General features: G+C 41.6%; 2 protein-coding genes and 3 non-coding genes across 8 annotated transcripts; all 5 read right to left on the reverse strand.

Moving 5' to 3' along the window:
- Positions 1 to 376: 376 nt before the first annotated feature.
- RNASE4 (ribonuclease A family member 4) lies at positions 377 to 20901 on the reverse strand. Of its 2 annotated transcripts, none has more exons than XM_016165614.2 (2): positions 20798 to 20901; positions 377 to 1114 (listed from the first exon to the last, which is right to left on the reverse strand). In XM_016165614.2, exon 2 carries the CDS (start codon positions 1095 to 1097, stop codon positions 657 to 659), a length of 441 nt encoding a protein of 146 aa, XP_016021100.1. In that variant the 5' UTR covers positions 1098 to 1114; positions 20798 to 20901; the 3' UTR covers positions 377 to 656. The 2 variants fall into 2 exon arrangements, with proteins under 2 accessions (XP_016021100.1, XP_016021099.1); XM_016165613.2 differs by lacking the exon at positions 20798 to 20901 and adding an exon at positions 14619 to 14715.
- ANG (angiogenin) lies at positions 7888 to 24007 on the reverse strand. Of its 3 annotated transcripts, XM_036217841.1 has the most exons (3): positions 23246 to 24007; positions 20798 to 22690; positions 7888 to 8812 (listed from the first exon to the last, which is right to left on the reverse strand). In XM_036217841.1, exons 2-3 carry the CDS (start codon positions 21221 to 21223, stop codon positions 8354 to 8356), a joined length of 885 nt encoding a protein of 294 aa, XP_036073734.1. In that variant the 5' UTR covers positions 21224 to 22690; positions 23246 to 24007; the 3' UTR covers positions 7888 to 8353. The 3 variants fall into 3 exon arrangements, with proteins under 3 accessions (XP_036073734.1, XP_016021097.2, XP_016021098.1); XM_016165611.2 differs by having other exon boundaries at positions 20798 to 24007; XM_016165612.2 differs by lacking the exons at positions 20798 to 22690; positions 23246 to 24007 and adding an exon at positions 14619 to 14723.
- TRNAP-UGG lies at positions 21371 to 21442 on the reverse strand. Its single transcript has one exon. It is a non-coding gene; the product is annotated as a tRNA-Pro (tRNA).
- On the reverse strand, positions 22663 to 22752 carry TRNAY-GUA. The gene is given in 2 exon segments: positions 22663 to 22698; positions 22716 to 22752. It is a non-coding gene; the product is annotated as a tRNA-Tyr (tRNA).
- Positions 23944 to 24016, reverse strand: TRNAT-UGU. The gene has a single exon. It is a non-coding gene; the product is annotated as a tRNA-Thr (tRNA).
- Positions 24017 to 26926: the final 2910 nt, after the last annotated feature.

Here is a 26926-nt window from a genome sequence, read left to right on the forward strand (position 1 = left end):
TTGATCTTATTAGATCCAAACATAACACACTTGCCAAATTATACAGATAGAGCCCCCGTTTTGCCAGTATGTATTTCCAAGTTTTTAATGCTTCCCCCAACAGCTGACCTGCAGGAATAACAAAAAGCAGATCCCTTTAAAACACTTCTTGTGATGAAATAGAAAAAGCCTTGAATTAATAGCCAATTAAAGTGGATTTTTGTCTCAGCTTCTCCACTAACTTCATGGTTTTCAGCAAATCCCTTAACTTTGGCTCCTATGCATAACTACATCAGTATCACAAGGGTACTGTAGTAGTAAAATGAAATAACTGAGATGAAAGAATTTTGAAATGCTTAAAATGCTGTATATATACATATATATGTATATATATATATATATATATATACACACATACACACACACATATAGTTATTTATATAAAATGACTGAATTGCAGAGGCGAGGATCTGAGGGAGCTAACCTGACCAGTATTATAAAAGGAAGCAGAAGAATTTACAGAAACGTTTATTACAGAAAATGAAATGGGTTATATAGAGACAAAATAAAAAATAAGCAGAGGAGACAGCCTGGCACTGCTCAAATGCATTACTCATTGTTATTCAAGCAGTAAGTTAAAGGCTGACCATGGGGCCATAACCCTTGCAGTGTGGCATCTAACTGGAAAAATGCACAGGCAGCCCCGGATTACCTTCACAGGCAATGACAACACGTCTTGTACCAGTCATGGCCCAATATCTGCAGTCGGGGGCCTTGAAACCTGCTATCAGCGTGCAGTCTGTGGCATTCACTACACTTTCATGGCAGTTCATCTCGCCATTCCTGCACCGAATCTTGGTGGTGCTGCAGATATTAATAACTTTCCAGATGTCTTCATGGATGAAGGTGTTGAAGTACCTGCAATAACGTGAAGTCATCTTCCGTCTTTGCATTAACAAGTCACAGTAGCTTTCATTGCGATTTGCCACCTTAGAGTCCACATGTTGCTGCACGAATCGTTGATACATGCGATTCTCATCACCATAGGAGGACAGCCCCAGCTCCAGGAGGGTCAGCAACAAGAGCAGAAGCAATGAAAAGGTTCTCTGGAGAGCCATCACTACCTTGGAGGTGCCTAGAGAGAAACAAAGGGGCAGGAAAAAGGAAGGTGACAATTGGGCACCAGAGAGAGGTGTTGAGAATGGCAAGCTAATACTTCCTTGACTCTATAGCGTTCTCATTTCTCCTTGTTATGTGTACCATCTCCCTACTCTTCTCTGCTCACAAATTCTCTCAACACTGCCTCCCCAAGAGTGAACAGTTTTTCAACACAATCTTCTCTGAAAGCAAGAGCCTTTCTCTTGTATAGAGAAGTTGCTGTAGCCTGTATAATAACTCAGGGTAGAGACTGACTGGGTGGGTGTCAGGGTATATTTGGCCTGGATGGTCAGGGTGTGAAAAGGGAGAAAAGGCAGATCTAAATGAAACTGGAAATGTCTGTCTCTTGAAAGAATTCTCCAGTCATATGCTCTTTAGATTGTTTGGCTACCTGAAGGCTCTGATTCCCAAGAGTTTGGATAGACTCAAGATATCTTGAAGAAAATTTATGAACTGATTTTTATTCCTGACATCTGGGAATTGAGGAATGTGCATCCAAAAGTATAGAGTAACGTTTAGGTTTAGCCTTTCTGCTCAATGTGTCTATTTTTTTTTTAATTAAAATTTTTTTTCAGGTAATAAAATGTTCTAAAATTGAAAAAGGTTTTTTTCTTCAATTTCGGTTTCAGGTATACAAAACGGTGATTAGACATTTAGGTACCTTACGAAGTGATCATCCCAATAAGTCTAGCACCCATCTGGCATCATACATAGTTATTACAATATTATTGAGTATATTCCCTGTGCTGTAATTTTATATCCCTGTGACTATTTCCATAACTGGTGATTTGTATATCTTTTTTTCTTTTAATTTTAAGATATTTTATTTTTAAAACAGTTCACAACACTAAGCTCCTGGCCCATTCAATTTGTATATCTTAATTCCTTCACCTTTTTCACACATGTGGCTATTCTTCTAATAGTATTAAAATCAGGCCCTTTTGGAAATCTTGTTAATACTATTAAAAAAAAGATCAAAAACAGATTATCTAGCCACAGTGCTTTCAAGAGAGTAAATATTGGTTGAACGAACTAATAAATAAAATGAGCAAGCTAATGAACAAATAAAACGAGTGGGTATAGAGAATGAAAGTGTTTTCCAGGCTTGTGGAACTGACTGATAAGAAAGCTAAGAAACATTTTAAATATAAATCTAAACAGCACAATCACCACAAAAGAGGACTTGGATGGCGTCCTTCTCCTCGCTGTTTCTATGCACAACTTATGAAACTAGGCCCTGGGGATACATTCCATTCTCATGCATATTATCTTTTTTTTTTAAATTTATTTATTTTAATTAGTTTCAAGTATACAGTACATTGGTTAGACATCTATATAGTTTGTAAAACAATCCCCTCAATTGCTCCCTCCCTCCCTTGATCCACCACCTAGCCAACGTATTAATGCTAACTGCATTCCCTATACCATACTCCCCATCCTCGTGACCATCCATCAGCTGCTAATTTGTACTTCTTTAACCCTTCACCCCATTCTCCCAGACCCCATATCCCCTCCCCTCTGTCCATCACCAAATTGTCCACTATATATGTGAGTTTGTTTTTGATTAGTTTGTTCTTTTTACTTCTTAGATTCTGCATAAAAGTGAAATCATATAGTGTTTATCTTTCTCTGTCTGACTTAAATACCTTCTAGGCCCAACAAACCAATATCTTTTTCCATCCCTTTCCTTTTAGTCTGTGTGTGTCTTTTAATTTGAAGTGAGTCTTTTGTATTTTTTCTTCTTAAAGATGTCCCTCCAACATTTCCTGTAATACTGGCTTGGTGGCAATAAATTCCTTTAGCTTATTTTTGTCTGGGAAGCTCTTTATCAATCCTTCAACTCTAAATGATAGCTTTCCTGGGTAAAGAATCCTGGGTCTTCACCCCGTCAAATATTTTTTGCTAAGCCTTTCTGTCCCGTGTAGTTTCTTTTGAGAAATCAGCTGCCAGTCTTATGGGTATTCCCTTATAAGTAATTATCTGTTTTTCTATTGCTGCTTTTAATATTCTTTCTTTGCATTTAAACTTTGCCATTTTAATTATGATGAGTCTTGGTGTGGGCCTCTTTGAATCCCTGATTTTTGGAATTATCTGAGCTTCCTGGGGTTTTATGTCCATTCCCTTCACCAGGTTAGGGAAATTTTCCATCATTATTTCTTCAAATATCTCTTCGACATCTTGTTTTCCTTCAGGTACCCCTATGACATGGATATTTTTACCTTTAATAGTGTCCCATGTGCTCCTTAAGTTTTGGTATTTATCTCTTACCATTCTGATTGTGTGTCCTTGGCTTTCCTATCCTCTATAGGGCATTTGATCTGCTTCTTTATTCATTTCGTTAATTCCATTTAATATACTTCTCATCTCAGATAATGTGTTCTTCATTTCTGACTGGTTTCCTTTTATAATTTTCACTTCCATTTTTATGTTTTTTATCTCTTTGTTGAAGTTCTCACTGAATTAATCTACACTTCCTATAAGTTCACGGTGCATCTTCGTAACCAGTGTTTTGAACTCTGCATCTGTTAGATTGCTTGACTCCATTATTTCTGGATCTCTTTTCTGTTCTCTCATATAGTTTCTGCTTCTTTGTTTTCCTTTTTTGGCTGCCTTTCTGTGTCTGTTTCTATGTACTAAGTAAAGCTCCTAAGTCTCCTGGTCTTATTAGTGAGAATTTGTGTAGTAGGTGTCCAGTGGCACAGTCCCGAGAGGGGCCAAACTTAGCCCAAGCCTCTACCCCTCTGGGGCCACCTGTTAAGATTCAGTTAAGATTAGATTGCTGTGCTTATAGTTGCTTCAAAAGGCCACAGCAGAAACCGAGGCCGGCTGTCTCCAGTGTGAGTCTAGGCGCTGCTCAGCAAGAAGCACCTGACTTGCTGAGGATACACCTGGATGTGGCTTGCATGGGGCTCTGAGTTGGGGGAGGAAGGGTTTCAGGGAATCCTCTGGGCGGAGCAACCTCTGTTATCCAGTTTGATGACAGGGCTAGGCACAGAGTCCCGCACGTTGGTATGGGGGAGGGTTCAACAGGGAACAATGGATATCACCGGTATTTCTGTACAGAGCAAGTCTCACCTCAGCTCTCACTCCAACAATGTCTCTCTGTAAATCCCTGGTGCTCCCTGCATGCAGCAGAATTGGTACTGGTGCTCAGAGCAAGCAGGTCCATCACCCAAAAATCCACTTGCAGATGCGGCCCCTTTAAGAGGCTTCTACCGCTACCGCAGCCTCTGTCTCACTCAGCTACTGGAGACCTGGCTGCCCCCTGTCCTTGCCCTGTCCTACCTTCTGCCATTGCAGGGTGCTTTCTTGAATTTCTCCCTAATTGTATGGCTCGTTCATCTAGATCTCAGGCAATTTTTCCTTGCTGCTGCTTCTTGTTTCTGTCACAACTTTGATTTGGTTGCCGGAGGGATGAACAGAGCCTCTATTATCCCCTCTCCATCATGCACCTATTCTCAGTGCTCCTCTGTCTTGTCAATACCTGATGGTGCTTGTCTTCTGTACTTGCAGAAACATTTTGTTGGCACTTTTTGCAGTGGAAAATAAACATATGTTTTACAGAGTTAAAAAATAAACAAATACAAACCTCCCGAGCCACAACAAAGAAAACATCGCCATGTAGTTTCAGAGCATTGATGTGCTCTTTCCACATCCTCACTCACCAAATTTCCAGCATATTAAAGACCTTTGTTTTCAGAGTTGCTTCTTTCTAGCAATAGTTTAATTGGGGATAGAACACGATGGGAATCACTCACCAACTAACCAGCCAGATGCTGCCATCTGGCGGTCATTTCTGGAATTGGCATGAACTCATGAACTGAATCTGCTTGACCCTGGCTGTGAAGCAGGGCTGACTCACTAGCGCAAAGAAAAATTGTCTCTGATTCAACAGAAAGTGATCAATCCAAAATAAAAAGGACATTTTTTTGAGAGTCAGACAGGCGCATTTCTGCATGTGCAATCTAAAGGTTGGCCCCAGCTGACCTCCTAGTTTGGTGTATATGGGTACCACTGTCTTTTATTTTCAAAGATTTTGCTTCTTAATGGTAGATCACACCGAGCGACTGACACAGCTGATAAGAGACCTGCATACAACTATCAAATATAACTTCATTCTTTTGAATGCTACTTCCTATATTCACAGACGTTTGTTTGTGCACAGAAAGATAGAAAGCTCCATGTTGCATTCCAGTGTCAGCAGTTGTAGATATGAGATATGGAATTAGGAAGAGAGAGAAGCAAATGGGTTGTAGGAAGAATAGCAGTGAGAAATAATACTTGATTTACTCCTCACCCCAAGACAAATGAATACAAGTTCCGAAGGTACAATTAGCACTTGGGAAATAGCTTCATCACAACAATGTACTTTGAGCTGTTTTCCTCAAACTTAATCTTTCATGGTTCATCTTGCACCTCTAATTTTACACGATTCTACTTTTTCTCATCCTGCTTCTTTGTGTCGAAGAACATGGTTTAGAAAGACAACTGGCTACAGAGAAGATCTAAACTATTAATGTGAGAGCAAACCCATGGCCTCAGCTGCACTAATCAACTGATGTAATAAGATAGGGAAAATATTTGCAAAATAGAATTTCAATGTAGACATCAGTGGGTATATTTCAAGGCTCTAGCTACAATAGAAGATGAAAAGATCCCCCAATCATCCCAACAAATACTTTTTGGTCAGACCTTGCTCCAAAAGCTTTCTCCACTGCACCACATTGAGTCTCAACAAGAACTTCTTTTGATGCTGTCATCTCAAAGACCTATATCTGCCACCCTAATTATAGACCTTGGGGAAATTATTTAACTTTACTCAGGATATTTCCTCATAAGTGAGTATAATAATAATACCTTTTAGAGGTATTATAAAGGATGAATGATAAAGTCAAGGTTAAGGGCTATCACAATGCCTAGCACATGGTAAACACTCTGTAAATGTTGGCAATTATCATTTTTACGATTTCCATTTTTCTTGGTTTCCTTTGCTTTCTTCAATCTGGATAAAATAATGAATAACTATACTAGTTTTATGTATTATTGACCCTTCCCTTATATTTTGTAGAGACCTGTATTCCCTCCAAATTAAAAGGTTGTTTTTTTAAGCTGAACTATCTTAGCTACTAGAATTTATGTTGTGTTCCTAGAGAAAAATTTCCCCTCCACATTGCATGGAATTGTCTTCCTTCCACATCACCTTCCAATGTCTGAAGGACTAGACATTTTGAGGTTTTTCTTCTCTTTTCTTTGCAAAGTCAACAAAGTACAGCTGACCAGGACTTTAATTCCATTCCTCAAATGATTTTCTTGAGATAAAGATTGATGTGCCTGGCACTTGACATTTCATTCTAAACAGCTTTTGGTTGTGAGAGAATAAGAGACCCAGAGCAAAAAGTCCTAAGATCAGCTACCCAGCTGCCGCCTCTTTCATCAGGTCAGGAAGCACCCTCATCCCATTGCCATGGGATTTCCTAGCAAAGTCATTTGCCCTGAACCCAGAGCAAGGTATGCAATGATAGTATCTAAGCAGATGTTGGGAGAAGCCATGAGTTTTCACAGCTATGGCATACTCAATATAATAATGGCCCATGCCTTTGACCTTCCCCATCACGATCTTGAGTGGGGCGATGATCTCTATGGAAGTCACCTTGCCTCAAATCAAGGAGTTGGTACTGGTTGGATAACTTGAGAAAAGGGTCCAAATATTCTACCAAAACAACAACAACAACAACAACAACAACAACAACAACAACAACAAACGGACCTTTCTCATCTCCTAAAGACTTTTGAGATTTTACAGTAAGAGAGGTCTGGAAAACTCTTCTCCTAACCTTCTTAGGAAACGACAATGATTTCAGTTTTGAAATAGATTAACTCAAGGTGGGGAGATTCCTGTGCCGAGTGTGCACCAGTTAACCTACTTCCTCCATAAATTTAAATTCTTTCAGTGAGGCCAGGCTCTTCCAGGTGGCACCTGGACACTGATCTATAACTTGAGTATTGAGGAATCGTGGCTTTTGAGCCATTTTAAGGCAATGTAGGCAGAAGGAGAGGCCACCATTGGGAATACCATGACCACTATTGTCATCTATTCAAAGACAGCAAAACTAATGCTTTATAAATGTAATTTTTTTGTTGCTATTTAGACACTACTTTATTAGTTTCTGTAAGTATATCTGTAATTTATTAACAACTACTTTCTAAATGAAATATCCAGGCACGTGCTGATAGAAACTAGGTAACAGGAAGTTAACCACTAAACCTGTGAATTGATTAGTATATTTTACCAAAAAAGTGTATGTTTATCTAAGTTTGTGTTTACTTGAAAACAAATCTAGTTGAAGAAGAATAAGGGATAAGCTTGGGTTCTTTCTATGAATTCCCTAAGACCGCACAGTAGCCAGATATCAGTTGATAAAGTAGAAGATTAAAGAGAAAATAGTGTAATCGAATTTTTTGGTCTTTATATGAAATAACCATGAGAATACCCTGGGAGCATTCCATTTCACACCACGTCAATATTACCTCCTGCTTAAGACAAGAGGTGGCTACCAGGAATGAATTTTGGTATTCATGCAGGAGTGTGTGTGTGTGTGTGTGTGTGTGTGTGTGTGTGTGTGTGTGTGTGTGAGAGAGAGAGAGAGAGAGAGAGAGAGAGAGAGAGAGAGAGAGAGAGAGAGAGAGAGAGAGAGGAAGTTTAATTAATCTGTTGGTATTTAGTCCCAAACTCTTCTCAAGGTCGAACGTTTGTTATAAAAGTTATATTGGCTTATTTGACAGCAAAAACAATTTGCTCCTCCCCAAAATTCTGCATAGCAGCCACGAGCCCTAAAATTTTCCCAGCTCTCTGTAAGATGAATTTAACATCACTTCACAGAAAGATAAAGTCCACCTCCCTACTGACTGAGAAGGGACTAACCGATATGGGAAAAGTCATTTTTATTCCATCCAATCCTCTCACTGAGGATTGAATCCACTGAGTAGAGAAAACGGGGGAAAATCAACAGGCCAAGAATCGCTGAGGAGACTTTGATGCTTACTAATTTCGGAGACATTTTTATTTATTAAACATATCGTAAAACAGAAAACAAAAGATACAGGCAGCTCATTTTCTGTGCCTTTGGCAATGAATGTCGCCATCACTCTTCTGGAGTATGCAGAGGGAAATGTAAGGAAAAGAGTACAAAGCCACTCTGGGCCAGTGACCTGCTAGTTATGGACGGTAGAAGGACTCATCAAAGTGGACAGGCCAGCCATTTTCACAGGCAATGACAATGTCTCTGGACCCTGATGTGGCTTTGTAATAGCAGGGAGGCCGGGGGGATCCTCCCGTATGCTTGCAAGTGGTGACCTGGAAGGGAGACTTGCTTTTTCTGAGTGATCCTTTATAAGGTGTTCCATTCTTATCTTCACAGACAGCCTTGATCTTGTTTTTGGTGTCATGAACAAAGGTGTTGCGATCTTTGCAGGGTGTAGTCAGGCCTCTTTTCACCATCATGCTTTCACAGTATCTCTTATCCCGGCCGCTTGGTTTGGGATCATAGTGCTGGGTCAGGAAGTGTTCGTACCTGTGGTTATTTTGAGCCAGGCTAGGTAGGGTTAGACCCAGACCCATCATGAAGACCAATAATAGAGATCCTAGGCCCATCACCATCTCTTCCAACAAAGGCTCCTGCCAAGGGCAAAAGGAGGTGTGGTAGGGCAAATTAGGCAAAAGGGACAGGGATTTTTCTCTCTGACAAGTCATCATGAGCCAGCTATCTTCGATTACCTAATTATATATATTTTTTTCTCTTCTTCATTAATCTCAAATTTCTTGTCAATCCATTCCTTTAGAAAGTCAGCCTAATTTTCCTGAACACGACTTCTAGCCCCAACTGTTTTTTCCTATCCCTTAAGGATCACTGAATACTTACTTTTCTATCAGTCATAGCGTTACAAAATCCATCCACATTCTTTAATTCGCTTATCAATTAATTTTAATAACAAACATTACATAAGCCCCTACTGGGTACAACAAGGCATTGAGTTAGGTCCTGGAACACACAGATCATTAAGACATACCAAATGCCTCCCTACAGAAAGATGTAGCATCTGTGGGGAAGGGATGGGAACTCCAGTTCACCGAGATGAGACAGTAAGATAGTAGGTGAAAGCTATGAAAAAGAGGAACTTTTAGGGAACCCTGAGCCCAGGGAAATGTCAATCAGAGAACTGTTAAAGATAGGATTTTAGGTACTCAAGTCAATAAGTCAGCTGGCTGTGAGAAGAGAGCAGCTGAGAGTTTTACCCTGAGGTGAAGGGAGACAGACCTAATTTCTCAAGACATAGGTGGTTCGTGGCCAAAGGTAGAAATATTATTTTATATACATATATAAAACAAAACAGAAGCATGGAAAGATCCATGTACTTTTGGAAGTGGGTCTGGAGTCAACTTTTACAGAGGACTGGAGGAAGAGGAATTCGAGTTTATTTTTAGAAACTTCTTGCAATGGGAACAATGTAGATTATTCTCAGAGAATGTTTTCTATTTTTCCTGCAAACGTACATAGACCATTACACAATAGGCAAATGATGTGACCATGTGGTAAATCCCTGACCTTTCCAATAAATCAAAGGCCTTACAACTCACTACCATAATTCCTTAATATCTTCCTCAAAAGAAGAAGAAAAAACAGAAGAGGATTGCTGCCATCACCTCTCAAGTGCTATCATCTCAAACTGTAGCACTCACACATCCTAGGGGTGGTATGTCACAGACCCTTAAACACACCCATAACGTCAATACGATGCTTCTTCCTGGAACATGATTTTAACTCAATGATAGATAGTTAAAAATAGAATTAAACAAATATAGATTATAACAAAATAGAAAACAAATTTCTTATGAACTTTTAAGATTTTATTTCTTAAGAAATTTGAAGATTTGAGAATTGAAAAATATTTGGTGTTCGCAGCAGGTAGTTTCTGACTATGTTTTTAGCTCTTTGGAGACAATTTTGAAGAATATTCAGAGCCTGTAAAAATCATCATAATCTGACTCAAAATTATATCAAATATATGTGAATCTCCCCACATCCAATAATAAAAATAAGTTTTCATTATAAATTTGAAACTGATTTTTATAATTTTGTTTTTCAAATTGCCTATGAGTAACTCATTTACTTTACAATTGGCTATGATTTCTTGGCAATCATCATACATACTGAGAAATTTTTACAATGAAAGGAAAATCTGACCCAAATAATTCTTAAATGTAATTCATATAAATCCTAAATTAAAAAAAAATATGGTACACTTTCATAGACATTATTAAATTTTATTTGTGCTTTTCTTGTATGTCAGTAAACAGTATTTTCTTGTCAACTTTTTTATAGCCCTTAAAGATGCCGCAGGTCCTAGCACTAAGCCTGTAGAGTTACTAAACAGCTCTGCAACTCTAGAAAGAGAAGGGAATCCAGGGTTCTGATGGTTACATGAGAAGCCCTGTGACAGAATGAGCAAAGTGAGCTCTCCTTCTCATCAGCATTTGACACTGATCCACTTTGTCTGTTTCATGAAAACTACAGACAAATTTGGCACACTGCTGAAGAAAACCAAATTACACATGAAGAAAATTTTGGGTCATTCCACAATATTGAAATAAATAACAGCTGAAAAAGTTTCCATTAAGTATAGATTATAATTTGTAATAGAATCAAGTGAAAACATGGTCTTCGGAATTTAGCAAAAAAGTGCTACATGATTACAGAGGGGAGAGCCACCACAAAGGAGTAGCCAGTATTCATACATGGCCACTGCTTCGGCACAGCTGCTGGCCTGCCACGCTCCCCAGTTGCCAAGCTTTTTACATTTACATTGTGCTTTTTAGTCTTCTGAATGTGTTTTCCCTTTCCAGTTTTTGGAAAGACCTCATCAGAATCTTATCGATTCGGATTTGATTAGGTCTGTAGTGGATAAATATTGCCTTCTAACATCAAAGGTAATTGTTGAATCCGACAGGCTTCCAAGATAGAACAGGACCGTAGAGGTCACAGTCAATACCTCTCTGCCTGGAGCCAGAATCTCATAGTTCAAAATCAGGAAGTAGAACCAGAGCTAGTAGTACCCAAAAGAGTCATTAGGTGGCAGTGGTGGATAGAAATGTTGCTATTGTCTTCTGTGCTGTGGTGGAGATACTGGGTCCTTGTAGGAGGTACCAATGCTATCCAGGTTGTGGGGATATTGTTCACAGAAGGGAGTCTGAGCTGGCAGGCCTGTCTAGAGTCTGTTCAAACACTTCATTCTTTAGATATGAAGACCAAGGCCACCCCACTGGATATGTGTCAAAGCAAAAGTCACAAAGCTCTAGATCTGCCCACAAGGATATAACACAATAAAGATATACCTTTTGTTAATTTTCATGGGTTCCATTTGCAAGCTTTTATTTATGTACTCTTGGACTAACAATTACCTGTTTACTTGTCAGTGTTTCTTACTGGTATACAAGCTACCGAAGGGCAAAGCCCATATTATACACCTTGAATCACAGTGCCTGCCTCATAGTAGACTCTCAATAATTTTTTTTTTTTTTTTTAATGATTGACTTCATTTTCCTTTACAGGCCTAAATTTGTTCATCTGTAAAATGAGAGAGATGCTAACTCTAAAGCCTGAAAATTCTATGGTTCTCATTAAGCATAAGAGAATGTTTTCTAGTTTCTCTAGCAAAAATAGAGTGACCATGGAGTTACAGAGGCAAGTTTGTATAAGTGTAGACAGTGGCACAAAGCACCAGGTGGAAGAAATAGATGATAGGATGACCTGTGGCCCAATCTCACTGAGATGCATCATTTCTTAAGGTTCAGTGTGCAAGCCAAGTCCACAAATCACCTTGAGTTAAGGCACTGGACCGATGCTACACGGGGGCTTCACATCCTACAAAGCCATTTGCTGGTTGGAGGTTGATGGCCTCACATTCCAGCCTGGAGAGGTAAAGGAGAATCTTTGTATCTAATTTGCAGAATTTGCACATTCATTCTGTAACAACTCAGCTAAATTTTGCTCAGGCTTTTTGTAATCTCAACTCCCTAAAACATCCAGAAACCAAATCCCAGCCAGTACAAACAGTGACCACCAGTATCTAACATCTGCTCACCCACTCACAACATCCTCACTCATATATTCAATTCTTAATTTCCCAAAAGAGGTAAAATGGTATTGGAAGAAAACAAGTACAAGATAGATTACTTGTGGTAAGAAGAGTATCTACCTAGGCCGAGTGTGCACAGCCTCACACCTAGTGGTCAAAATCATCCACACATATCTTGCCATACCCAAGCACAGAACTATCAGTTAGTTTTTTATCAGTGAAATTTGTCCCAATTGTTCTTTATACTATATCCTCTGCCTCAAACCAATCCCTTAGTCTTCACGAGAATTAATATTCTCTTGTCTCCACTGGCAATGTTTTATATTCAAGAGATCTGTCCAATTTTACACGCCAGGGAGTTAGCTATGAGGAGTAACTGTGGTTATAATTTCTATAAATATAGCTTCACACTTTTAAATATACTAGGATGATATCCCCAAAAGCGAAAGCATAACACTCAATGTATATCCTTCCCTTTATCTCCTTTCCTTCTTTCTTCCCTTTGACCTGCCAGTGTACCTGTGAAGACTCATAGGAAACTGGTTTAATTCGAGATAAATGTACCCAGTTGTTGATTCCTTGTAAGTTGACAATAGTTGGAAACTTAACAAAACTTGGTAGGGCCCTTTTTGTTTGCCTTGAGGGCTAACTATTCCTGTCACTGTGCAGTTAGCATTGGAGAGAGGCCTATGGGATGGGTCAGGACAGAGTAGGTAGCTCCAGTATCCAGTAAAAATTCAATTTTTCCTTCCTGCCATGTTGAGGGTAACCTCAGGTTCTACTGTTGTGATCATGGTGGATGGATTTTTCTAGGATTGGAGTTTGCATGCACTTGGGCCTCCGTTGTTGGAGAAGAAAGCAGCCCCTTCATGAGAGGCTTGCTATGTGAGGCGAGGGCTTATGAGGTCCACCCCTCCCCAGCTTCACAGGGCTGGATGGACTCTCGCCTTTCCAGTGCCCTCCTTCTGCAGTTTGCACATTGATTATGCCTCAGTCCCAACAATGCCACTCATGGTCAACCAAGATCAAGGCCCTCCAGGCCTACAAGGTTTTAATTGCCTAGGGTCACCTCGAGATGGTCACTATATCTTGGCAGCTAAAATGTGCACCCTTTTCATACTTTGCTTCCTTCCCTGCCCAGTCCCAATTATTAGACAACTTAAAGACCTCTGGCACCAAGGCAGCCTGAGGGGTTGGAGTTTAGGCCCCAACTTTGAGAACTTCCTTTGAACATTAGGCACAGATCAAGTTATAAAATGTATGGCTAGGAGTGTCTGGCCTTCAGATTTTGGGCTAATGTCATTATATTCTCTAAAAGCCTCAGAAAACTGGTTAAGGCAACATAAAACACAGAAATTTCTTCGATAAAGCGTGGAATCCTCGTTCTCTACTCAAAAAACTTTTCCATAACATCAGTAGCTGACTAATAGTCTAAGAAACATTAAAATACAACTTTAATTTTGCATTAGTTTACTTTTGACATTTAAATTTCCAATCTTTTTTAGCTTAATAACATAAAATATCCTCTCAGGATGTCTCTTCACGAACCTTCTACTACTTTCCTCATTCCTTCAGTTTGCCTCTTTTCACTCATTTAGAAATAACTAACTTTAAGACAAACACCTTTCCTTTAATTTCCTTTAAAATAAATCTCTATACTTTATACCTTCTGTTACCCAAAACATACATTTTCCTTTCCATCATAATTAGAATTCTTAACTGAACCACCATATTACATATAACACAGACAAATATAGATCAGAGGTCATGCACATGCTCATTTTTCCCATTATCAGTATTTGTGACTTCCCTGGGGGTGCCAGCTCAGCCAGTTAAAGCACATACCTCAGTGTCCTCTCCTCCTCTAGCTTGCTGATCTATGCGAGCCTCCCTCTCTATTTCTTGCTTATACTCAGGAGGCAATGGTGGCGGAGGAGCAGAAGGCGGTAGAGGAGTATGAAGGTCCTCATACCCCTCCCAAGTCCTTTGCAGTGCAGTAAACAACTCTTCACCACCTGCCCCCAGGAGTCTCTGATCCTCTCGGGTGGTATCAAGGCAATTCCTTATTAGAGACCATAGAGAAAATGTGGTAATGAGGATTGTATCGGGCCCTTCAGAGGTATAACGCCCTTGTAATTGCTTCCCAGTCTTCTCCCAGGTCTGACTATTTACAGCTTTCTCCTCTGGGAACCAAGGACAAGTTTCTTGCACAAAATGTAAAAACTCAGTCAATTGCTCTCCTTTCACTTTACAGCCTCTAGCTCTAAGCATAAAGTCTTAAGCATTTGTACATAAATGTGTTGGTCCTTTGACCCCTGCAGTCCCATGTTTTACTCCTGATTATATACCTGCTTCCCCAAGGGCGTCTCCTCATTCACCCCCTTCGCGTCTTCCCGTACTCAGGTCCCTTTTGGGGCACCACTTGCCCCGTCCAGTGCAGCTCGGGAGAAATACCTGAGTGGTAAGGGTGAGAGATTAAGAAAAGACAAGAGACAGAAAGTTGGGATCAGGAAGTCCACTGTCCACAGATGATGGAGCAGTGGCGTAGTTTTATTTTTGCAAGTTGCTTTTATACAAGAACATACAATTGCTGGCATAGGCAATTTTCCTTAGGCAAAGCAACACTTTCTTCTCCTTCACCGAATCCACATCCTGTCATGAGTTTCAGCTTGTTTGTCCGCCTTTGGCTTCATTTGTACTTCCTTCTTCTCAGAAAGAATTCGGTGAGGCGAGGCAAACCTTGGCTGCCCTTGCAGACTGCAAGGACCTTGTCAGCTTATAGTCTGCTCTCCACAGACTAACTTTAGCCTCTGTCTCAAACCAATCCCTTAGTCTTCACGAGAATTAATATTCTCTTCTTGTCTCTGTCGGCAATGTTTTGTATTCAAGAGGTCTGTCCAATTTTACACACCAGGGAGTTGGCTTGACAGTTTATGATGAGTAACTGTGTTTATAATTTCTATAAATGTAGCTTCACACTTTTAAATATACTAGGATGATATCCCTGAAAGTGAAAGCATAACACCCAATGCATATTCCTCCCTTTATCTCCTTTCTTTCTTTCTTCCATTTGACCTGCCAATGTACCTTCTTTTGATCCCGGGATGCGTTCCACTTTGCCCTCAAAGAGCAACCACATTTTTTTTTTTTAAGGAGAAAAAAATTAGTAGGGAGGGTTGGAAGAAAACAGAGCTAAAAGCATACTTTCTGTTTCTTTCCTCGTTCTACCAAAATGCCTGTATGGGAGTGGGATGGGGTGGGGGCTCCACATGCCCTTCAGCAAATGGCTTCCCTAGGTCTTTGGAGATTTTATCACAATTCAGGAATCTCTCCTAAACCTCCACTTGCTCCTGGTCTCACTAAATTCCCTTTATCCACATATAGGATATCCCCAAAGAAATCTGTTTTCATTTTAAATTTTAGAATCTGATGTCTTTTGTCTTTAATTCATGAGTTTGCACCAAGAGGCTTTAAAGGGGGAGAAAATGGTTTCATCGAAATGGACAGATGGCTAGAAATAGTATATATAGATAAATAAATAGAATAATAGATTACCCAGGGGTAAGAATCTTACAAAAATCTGGAAATTGCCCTCAACTGAAGGCAGCTTCTGGCTGTTTGTTCCTGGGGACGGGTTCCAGCTGTCTGAACCCAGAGGCCCCTCTGGTTCTGATTTAGAGTGATCAGATGAACTGGCTGGGGAGACTAATTCCAAAGATCCCCGATCCTGGCGGAGATGTGAAAACCAAAGACACTGCTCTTAGACAAACAAGGAGAGTCATTCACCACTCCCTGGGCATGACTGGGTCAAATATTGTTAGCCCACTGGAAAGGATTAGAGATTTGTTCTGGGAAGCAAAGTTTGATATCAATAAACATGGCCCTTTGCCCCAAAGCTGCCTTTTCTGATGTCTGTGATTCTTACAACTGCCCATGACAGGACCAAGGTTTCATTGTTCACATGCAATGATCTAGATCCAGAAGATGTTGTTTCTGATCTATGCGCCAACTCCAAGAACTGCCTTGGAAGAAGCCCAGAGTAAATGCGGTCTCCCAGCAAGAGGCTCTTCTTTGTACTTTCTATTTACACACATAATTTGGTTTCACAAAAGGATGCCATGCCAACAAGTAGGTTATTCCATAGATTTCACAGAATCAGGAAAGCACTTCTAGAAAGGGTAATGTAACAGCTATTAGTAGCCTGCCCCTGACCTCAATCTCTCAGCTACTAACCCTCAGAAATATTCTTGCCATATTTCCTGGGCTTCTCCTTCCTTTCATCCTCAACTGTCAAAGAGATTACCCCTAAGTACTCAATCTTCTGTTCCTTGTAGCACAGTGCAAAACTGATTATCTCTGTGTACTAGAGATTACCCCTGAGTACTCGATCTTCTGTTCCTTGTAGCACAGTGCAAAACTGATTATCTCTGAGTACTAGAAATTAACCCTGAGTACTCGATCTTCTGTTCCTTGTAGCACAGTGCAAAACTGATTATCTCTGAGTACTAGAAATTAACTCTGAGTACTCAATATTCTGTTCCTTGTAGCACAGTACAAAACTGATTATCTCCACCATGCTGAAACACTGATAACCATCACTCCTTTGATGGTTAATTAATCTCCCGTAGATAGAATCCTTTCTATCTAAACTCTCCATTAGATAGAATCCTTTGAGAGAAGACTAATTATCTCACTCATCTCTACAATCTTAGTTTCTAAAACAGAGACTGACTCCAAAGCACCAAGTTCTTTTTGTTATCCCTCATGGTCTAGAAATGCACTCTCTGATCTCATTTTGGACACCACAACCGTGCAATCTCTCCTGGCTTCTCTGAAGGTTCATCAACACAGCCGGGTTTGGTAGCAGTTACCAAACAAGGCAGGCCTGATTCCCAGGGAAAACAGGAAGGCTCCCAAGGGTCTCAGGAAAGCTCTGCTTCTACCTTACTGATAAATCCTGAGAGCCCACTGAAATACCTTCATTTCTGAGGTATTGGTCCCCATTCCAATGCAAAAATCCTTAGGAGAGATTAATTCTTTAAATAGCTGTCAATGAGTTACATGTTCTTGGGTATGCACTCTACAGCGTATCATAAGAACAGTTTTTGGTAACCGGAAGGGCTTCAGGATTTAAGGAGGAAGAAAAGTGGGCAGCATGGAGAACTTGAAAAAGGACAAACTTTACCTGCCATTCACTTATGTTGTGACACAGTCCTGCCTGAGCTTTTCTTGTTACCTCTGTCCTCTCCCTTCTTTCCTGCATCCCCAACCAAATCTTGAGGTAAAAGGAAAAAAGCTGGGGGTAGTGAGAAGAGGACCGAGCAAACTGCCACAAACTATTTTTCTCTCTGTACCTGGTGGTGCCTCAGGGTTACTGAAGTTTATGGAAAGGAAGGGACAGACATGTCTCTAACCATTTGTTCTGCCAAACACCAAAGTTCAAAGTCTTTCAGGAGCAAGCGAAGTAACAGGACATGGGGCACTTAGAGTGGGGCCTCTATTGGCATCGAGCAGAGTGCCCAAACGCTCACTTTCCTTTTCTGGACAGACCAGCTATTTGAGAGGTGCCTATTTTAAATTAATCACATATCACTTCTTAAAAGGACACTAAAGAAGTGAGTTCTAAAAAGTTATCAACCAGTCATTTGTTAGGGAAGACAGCTGCCAGGGCCGCTGCAATACCCTGATTGCCTCAGCAGTCCTGAAAGACTGGGAGCAGCAGTCAACTCTCACAGCCTGTGGGGATCGGGATGATTTGATCAACACAACCCTTCTCTGATAAATCAGCTAAAAGCAGAAAGCAGAGATAAAGTACCCCACTCAACATTACACACACACACACACACACACACACACACAGTCCCATGGCCTGAAACACCAGTACAAGCATCAATTCACACAAAAGGATCAGCCTTTGATTTTAGAGTTATGAAGTGGTCCTGCGGAGCAGCTACCAGTCTCTGAACACAGCTGCATCCCACCTCTGCCTCTAGGATTTCACTGGACAACCTTGGGAGAATTCTCAACCCACCTACATCTTTGACAATGCAAAGAGTCAGGTGAATAGTGAATGGCTACTTTCATTCTAATTTTTTTTTTTTTTTTTTTTTTTTAGGCAAGGCAACCTTTGGTTGACCTCACAGAAAGCAAGGAACTTGTCAGCTTACAATCCCTTATTTTTTTTATTTTTTACGCCTATAGCACCTTGTCTTCCTAGGTGATCTCCCACCCAAGTACTAACCAGGGCCTACCCTGCTTAGCTTCCGAGATCAGATGGGATTGGGCTTTTCAGGATGGCATGGCTCAATGAGTTTATCATGAAACAGGCTTAAGGGGAAAAATTTATGATTTCATTAAAATGCATCTAAATGCTTACTCATTTGTGTTTCAAGATACAAGGAATTGTAGTCTATGATTAATGAAAATTATCTTTGTCAGTGATTTTAATAGGTGTGAAGCAACTTCCAATTGAAAAACATGTATTTAAAAATGTTCTGACAGCTTGAACTTGAAAGTTAGTCCCCTTCTTCTGAAATGCTTTTCTTTGTCTCTTCTTCAAGCCAATAGATTCCCTGCACATAAACATAAGAAGCATGGGTTCTCTTCTAAGGACTCTAGGGCTGGTGTACTTTCCCTCCTTATGCAAAATACATGTTTAATTCTGTCCTTAAGGCTAACTATAAAATTAGGTGATGGAGGGAAGGGGTTAATCTCTAATTTCTTTTATAACTCTTACATATTTTAGACCTATAAGCATGAAACTTATTAAGTAACAGAATAGTTAAAAGAGGATCAAGCTCACATAAAAAAGAAGAATCATGCCTCCATCTCCAGGAAGGAGAGACTAGATTGATAGAGGGAGAATGGGAACAAAGTTCTGCTGACATCTCAATATTTCCAAACAGACAAAATTAATCATTTCGCTTTTCAACAAACTCTAGGCTTTGTGCCCATTCTCTCTTTCCCAGATATTTCAAGGTATTCTGCGAATAACTGTTTACAGAGGTTGCTCTTCGTTCGAATACAGTATAATAAAAATTCCTAAAGAGAGGTTTCGCTGGCCTGCTTTGGTCCACTTTCTTAGCCACCTACTTTATGAATTATACTGGTAAATGCTTCCAACAATAACTTGACAAGCCTCTTACCTTTGCATGCTCAAACCTGGCATCTGCACTTTCGACAGAAGTTAGAGCCATTCCTCTTTTCCCGGAATGATTTTCCCCATCCTCTCTGCTCATAATAAGTTATTTTCTTCATTATTGGAGTGCTTTCTTCTGCTTCTTTTTTTTAATGAGAGTCCTTTTACAATACCTGGCCACCCCATGCAGTCATAGAATGAGAAAGAGAGCTACCTCGGAGTCCATCTGTTAACTCGTTTTACAGATGAGGAAACTGAGGAACGGAAAGAGAACATGTATTGCCCAAGGAACATCTAGTGTTCCTAGGACTGGAAGCTTTCCAATACACCGCCACACAGCTTTCATACTCTATACTAGTAATTCCTAGAAAACTAAGGCTAATTTTAAATGTGCCCATGAAAGTTGCTGTTTAAGGGAAAACTACTTTGAATATTTCCAAAATTCCAAAAATATTTTACTCCCCCTTTATTTGTAAAAAAGTTGCTTGAAATAAAGTGTCTATAACACAATTATCTTTCTGCACTAACTAACTAGTTAGTAGCCGTGTAGTTAAGTAGCTCTTTGAATACCTGAGGCTGCTTCTGGGAAGTTAGCCATGTGCTGTTTTGATAACTATATCACTTGGGTTTCTAGTGATTACATTTATGACTTCATTTTAAGGTTCTGATGACACAGAAGGAAGGTCTAGGCACATTTGAGATTTCCTTAGTCTCCAGAATGGTGCCGAAACCGTTTTTACTGTCCTTCCTAAATAAAGATGTCCTGTTATGTCCATGTGCTGTTATCATTTGATGTGCTTCTCATAGTAATAAAGCTGAGGAAGAATGCTCCAGTAAGAAAGCTTAAGGAAGAGGTTTTTGGCAATGACTCCAAGAATTTCACAGCACTGGGTGAGGGTTGGCTAAGGGTGAGGAGACAGAGGTGAGCAAACAGAAAACCAAAACACTAAGTCCCCATGTCAGTTTCGCTTGCAAAAAAAAAAAAACGGAACAAAGCTTGCTTCATAAATCTGGCAATCAACCTGGGTACCAAAGAATCCTTGGTTTGATCAAGTGCAGGCCTCCCCAGGCCGCCCTTGGTTTCGCCATCGCAGTCGTCTCCTTGAAGCTGCCTCTGTTGACAGGGAGGGAATGGAGAATCTCTAACTCTACAAGAACTGCACTTTTACCTTCCTTCCCATGTCTCAGTTCCTCCAGTCCGGTCCCCAAAACTCCTCGAGGAGGAGACCCACAAGGCTTATACTAAGAAGGGACTCTCCTGACCCAAACGCCCCTGGCAAAGCTACCGACAGGGAGGAGGAGGAGGAGCAGAAGTGTGAACCCCCTGGGCCTAGGAACAAAGCTGCAGAAGCAGGCAGGACAGTGAAAAGAGACGTTTTTATTTCTCACCCGCTTCTTCTTCCTTTGTATGACGATGAGGAACTGGTAGAAAACACAGGATCTTTTGATTCCTGCTTTGGATCTGCGTGGAGTCAGCGAGCGTGTGTACGTGTACACGGACGGGATAGAGGTGCAGCGAGGTGAGGAGGGTTGGCTGGAGAGCCTCTGGTAGTTGGGACCGCGCTCTGTTTCTCGAAGGAGGACCCTCGCGTCTGGACTTTTCTTGGGAGGAGGCGCCACAGCAGCCCCCGCCCCAAGCGCAGTGGGGAGGTTCCCTGTTTGGGCGGTGAGAGCGCCTGGAGGTCTGAGTCCGAGATGCCGAGTCGTCGAAGACACCACCTGCCGGGGTAGCAGAATGCGGAACGACCTTCTCTTCTCCCAGGAGCCAGGCAACATGCAGGCTCTGCTTCCAGGGAAGTCCAGGAAGCCAGGCATTTTTGTCCCGCACAGGTCATCAGCCCCATCTGCCACGTGTTCATTTAGTGTATCTTTTGCAGAACAGTGCAGAACACAAGAAAGTTTGTACAGGACAGAACTGTTTTTCAGTAGTTCTCCAAAGGGAGAGGGAATTTAAAAAAACTTGGGCTCGTCCGGGATTTGGACCCGGGACCTCTCGCACCCAAAGCGAGAATCATACCCCTAGACCAACGAGCCGTGGAAAACGTGTGCTGTCGCTGTTTCCTCTGAGTGTTTTTTTCTCATCGGTATTTGGCTGCCAAGCTACTCCGGAGTTTTGTTCTTTGTTGTGATTCTCATCAGTATTTGGCTGCCAAGCTACTCCGGAGTTTTGTTCTTTGTTGTGAAAGTTACTTTTTGCTTCGCTTAGTTTTCCCTCCCATTTTCATCGTTTTACGTCTGATTCTGGCCCCAGTCTAGCTTATTCTCCCGGATACAAGTCCTGGACTCTTCCAGACGCCAGATGGAGTGAGGAGACAGCTTTTCAGACTTCAGGCCACTTTTCTGAGTTCCGCTGAGCCCCGCCCAAGGCAGCTCTAGCTACGAGCTCGAGTCTGGATGGAATCGGGTTGGAGCCCGAAGGCCCGAGCGAGGCTCGGTTACAAGACTGTACGGTCCTGAGCTCCAGGACAGACACACAGGAACTGTCTGTCGCTCTGCTACTACCTCGCAGGAGCATTAAATCCTGGGTCAGGACTTGTGGGCATCAAAATACGGGGAGCCGGAGTTGGTCGGAGGTGAACCATTTTGGCACGTGTTGAGATATTCCGGTCCCCTCGCTGTTTCCCTGAATGAACATCAAGTTGTCCATCTCCGCATCTTTGCTTTAATTGTTTCCTCGGTCTGGAATTCTCTCTCCAGTCTCATCCCAGTTCACGTCAAATTCTGTCCCTTATTCCTGCTCCAGCTCGAAATCTTTACATGGAACTATAAAAATATACTAACAGCTAAATAAATTTAAAGGACCTCTTTAAACATGGATGTGTGTATCGAGTGGGATCAGACACTCAGGCTGAAGGTCTCAGTTAAGGGATTAGTTCCGCAAATTAGTCCCCAGGGCCGCAGAGGACATGCATACATTTATACATTATTCTGTACCTGAGAGTGGCTTTGGGTTTCAGACCTTTGGACCTCACGCAGCAACCTAAGATCAACCAGAAGTTAAAAGAACGAACATTTTAGAGGAAATTCAGAAACTTTCAAGCTGGTTGGAAGTATTGGTTCACATTCCCACTCCTCACTGTTATTAGCCATACCAGACCGGATCAATTAATTATTCAAGATGAGATGCACAAAGTTCAAGTTCCAGCAATTAAGCTAAGTTTTTTGTGGAGGACCGCAGTAAGGTCTGGAGAAAGGGGCTCCAAATGCTGAAGAACGCAAGAAACAGTGCAGCAGCAACCCAAAACGTCAGCTCTTCCTTCGAGCCGGAATCGAACCAGCGACCTAAGGATGACAGCACAGGAAGTTACTACAGTCCTCCGCTCTACCAGCTGAGCTATCGAAGGGAGCACTAGGACTTGTTTTCTGGAATCTCCTGCTCAGAGAATATTGTTAAACAGAAGAGATTGGGAGAAAGTCTCCTGGTTACTGGCGGGCGGACATAGCGAAATAATCATCTTGTGAGAACGTCCTACATCCTCAGTTCTGGGGACAACCCTTCTAGAGTTGGGTTCTCCTGTTTCACTGAGGGGCTCTTTACAGGCGGCCCTAGAGCCCTTGAATCCCGAGGCCGCCTGCGGAGGGTGGAGGATCTGTTCGCTAGAAGGGCCCCTTGTCTTCACGTAGCGCACGGGCCCGGGGCCTCCCTGGCATGATGTGTGTCTAGAGTAGAGCGGCCTCCCGGGCATCGGAGAACTAGGGCCTGGGGCGGTGGGACACACGATTCTGACCGCGCAACTTCGAGTCAGCGAAATGGGCGCGGGCTTCGGAGCTCTGGCCTGGGCGTCCCCCGAGACTCCGGCCTGGGCCTCCACTGTTTTCCTCACTTCCTGCGCTCACCTCTGAACCCAGGCGAGTTGGCACAGACCAGCTGCAGCTCTCTTTGGTTCACACGTCCGCAGACTCCGGGACGCAGAAGATGTGGAACTGAGTATAGACGGGTAAGCCCAGTGTTTCTGTAAGAACTGACTTTTGATGAAAATATTTTAAGGTTTTCCAAAAAGGAAGCCACAGTTTGTTTGGGTCGATAAGAAATTTAGTGACCCATGTCTCGACCTGAATAGTCTCCGCTGAGATTCTGAAGTGTTCGAAAGCCCACTGAGTCATGAGACCTCGCCAGACTGCCTGCACACCGCCTAACCCAGACGGCTGACACAGACAGGCGGGAGGCCGTTGTCCCGGGATGCGAGCCTGCCCAGAGCGGCTGTTGAGGGCTCTATCCTATTCTCTTCTCTCACCGCCCTCATCCCCACTTGGGTTCCAGCCGCCCTCCCGGTTCTCGCAGCCCGCGGGGCTGCAAGCGCCCGCAGCGATTTCCGTGTGGTGCACGGATTCCGCCATAACCCAGGCAAGGCAGCAAAACAGCACTTACGCGGTAGCATAGGAACCCGAGAGAAAGCGGTTCTGCTCAGCGGTCTTTATTGGGGAGTTCCGGAGGGCGGCGAGAACATATACTGAGCCGGATTTCCACAAGGGTCAAAGTTACGGGAGGGAGGGAAGCGATGGGTAAGGAGAAACCGAAATAAGAAACACTTTCTAGGCCCCAGCGAGATTTGAACTCGCGACCCCTGGTTTACAAGACCAGTGCTCTAACCCCTGAGCTATAGGGCCTTAGAACTCACTTTTTGGGCCTTTCGTGGAAAGGAATGATTTTATGCTGGACTTCTATTAACGTATCCAGATTTTGATAGCAAATAAAACTTCAATGTTCCTTCAAACTGTTTCCCTATTATTGGAATTCAGTCTGCAGATTCTTGCTGGGGATAGAGTAGCGCGGTGGTCAGTAACAAAGAACACCACTATTTTAAGACTAGAGAAATCTGCCTAACCCAATACGGTCTAAGACAACGAAAGACTCTGCCCCTACCTCTAGGTCTTTTTGCTGAAACGGGGACATCTGCACTCGCTTTTCTCCTTGACTGAGGACATCCGCCGACCTGCAACCATTGCCCGCCTTAAGTTTCTTAGACTTAGGGCCCTTTCTCACAGGTTACGTCTCAGCGCCAGAGCAAGCGTTCGTTATTAATTCGCTATTTAATTCATCCCTTTATTCAGCAAATACTGAATTCCAATGTTGTGCTAGGCTTTGCACTAGGAACAAGGCATCAGATATGGTCTTTACCTTGAAGTCACTGTCATGGTTTTGTGGAATGAAAGAACTTTAGTTTTCACGAAGGAGAACAAAAGTAGCTGTGCCAGGTGTGAAGGGGCGGTGGACAATGCCAAGGTTCACGAATTTACAGAGTGGACCACCAGAGATGCAGGCCTTCAGGAGGGAATGGGCTTGAGCAGCACTTTAAAGGGAGATTAAGATTTATACAAGTTTGAGGGCAGAGTGATCTCTGGTAGAAGAAAAGTTATGAGCAAAGTTTCAGAGAAAGACAAACACTTAAGGGGGCCAAGGCAGAGCATTAGGGGAAATACTCGCCCTCCTGAAAGTGAGGGAAGCTAAAACAGGTTAGTAAGAGACAGAGAGATTTCTGGAATGAGTTATGTCCTTTTATTTTATTATTAGTTTCAAGTATACAGTACGTTGGTTAGACATTTATATAGTTTTTGAAACGATCCTCCTGATTACTCTAGCACCCATCTAGCTCTACACATAGCCTTTACAATACTGCTGACTGCATTCCCTATACTGTGCTCACCATCTCTACTAATTTGTGCTTTTTTAACACTTCACCCCTTTCTCCTGTCCTCCACCCCCACTCTGCTCTGGCCATCACCAAATTGTCCTCTGTATTTGTGACTCTGTTTTCAATTAGTTTGTTCCTTTTGTTCCTTAGATTCCACATCTAGGTGAAATCATATGGCATTTATCTTTTTCTCTGACTTATTTTTCTCAGCATAATGACCTCTTGGTCCATCTACATCATTGCAAATGATAGGATTTCATTTTTTTTTATGGCGGAGTAATATTTTATTGTATATACGTACTGCAACTTCTTTATCCAATTGTCTATTGATGGACATTTAGGTTGTTTCCATATCTTGGCTATTGTGAATAGCACTGCTGTGAACATAGGGGTACATAGGTTTTTACAGATTAGTGTTTTGATTTTCTTTGGATAAATACCCAGAAGTGCAATTGCTGGGTCAAAAGGTAGATCTGTTTTTAATATTTTGAGGAACCTCCAGACTGTTTTCCATAGTGGCTGTACCAATTTGCAATTCCACCAACAGTGTGTGAGGGTTCCTTTTTCTCCACATCTTCGCCAGCACTTGTTTTTTTGCTTCATCGATGGTATCATTCTGACAGGTGGGAGGTGATATCTCGTTGTAATTTTAGTTTGCCTTTCTCTGATGTTTAGTGATCTTGAGCATCTTTTTATATATCTATTTGACTATCTGTAATTCCTCTTTGGAGAAATATCAAGTTATGCTCTTCTAAAAATTGATAATGGAAATTCATTAGGCATAGGCATGGGTCTGCAGAATGCACTGAAGAGAAGAGAAACTAAAGTTAAGAGAACACCAGAGATTGGCCACGGTGCAAATGCTCAAACATAAGGCGGCAAGAGGGTAACAGCTATGGACTGGAAAGGAAAAAATGAATGAAAGAGATACAAGGAAGACAGATTCCACTGAAGTTAGATGTGAATAGAGAGAAAATAAAAGACAATAAAGAAGGAAGAGTCAGGGAGGACTCTCAAATATCATACCTTGAAGAAGCAAGATGATAGCTGTAGAAAAAAAAGTCCAAAGGAGACATAGGTATCTGGAGAGGTCAGAGGGGGTGCTAGGATTTGGGTAGGCTGAATTTGTGGTAAGAATGGAGGAGTTTATGGGAATTGTGCAATAGAATACCCTTGTGTCTAGAGTTCCAAAGATTGGTAGGTCAAGGTTAGCTCAAATTACATAGATCATCCATTGAGTTAGAACCTCTAAGAGTTGTGTGCTCTTTAAGGAAAAGTGTACAAAGGAAAAACAGCAGAGGCCTGAATACAAGCTTTCTGAATAACCTTGTTGCATGCATTTGTCATATGAGTGGGTGTTTAACATTTTTTAAACATTCTCATTACATTTGGTAATTTCACATATTGTAGGTGAGTCTGTCCTAGAAAATTTGCTTTCCCAACTGGCAGCTGAGAGTGGACGTGTGACCTAGGTTCCACCAATCAGATGTGTCCAGGGGAAGTTTTAATTTAGAAGTGTAAAACAGGATCTTATAGAGAAATACCATGTTTTTCCTATGGTTTAGGTTTCAGATTCTTGGGTATGAGATTTCTTAAATCTAGGTTTTTATCTTCTTCAGTTCTGGAAAATTCTCAGCCATTATCTTTTCAAATGTTGTTTTTGCTCTATTTTTCATTCTCCATTTATAACAACTGAAATTAATCATATATTAGACCTTCACACCCTGTCCTCTGTTTCTTTTAATCTCTCTTCCATATTTTCTGTCTTTTTGTCTTTTCATTTTGTATTCTGGATTACACATTCTTACCCATAATCCATTAATTCTCTCTACAGCTGTGTTTAATCAGCTGTTAAATCTACCCACTGAGTCACTTGTAATTATAA

The sequence above is a fragment of the Rousettus aegyptiacus genome, unplaced genomic scaffold (genome assembly GCF_014176215.1).
Source record: "Rousettus aegyptiacus isolate mRouAeg1 unplaced genomic scaffold, mRouAeg1.p scaffold_m13_p_3, whole genome shotgun sequence".
NCBI lineage: Eukaryota > Metazoa > Chordata > Mammalia > Chiroptera > Pteropodidae > Rousettus > Rousettus aegyptiacus.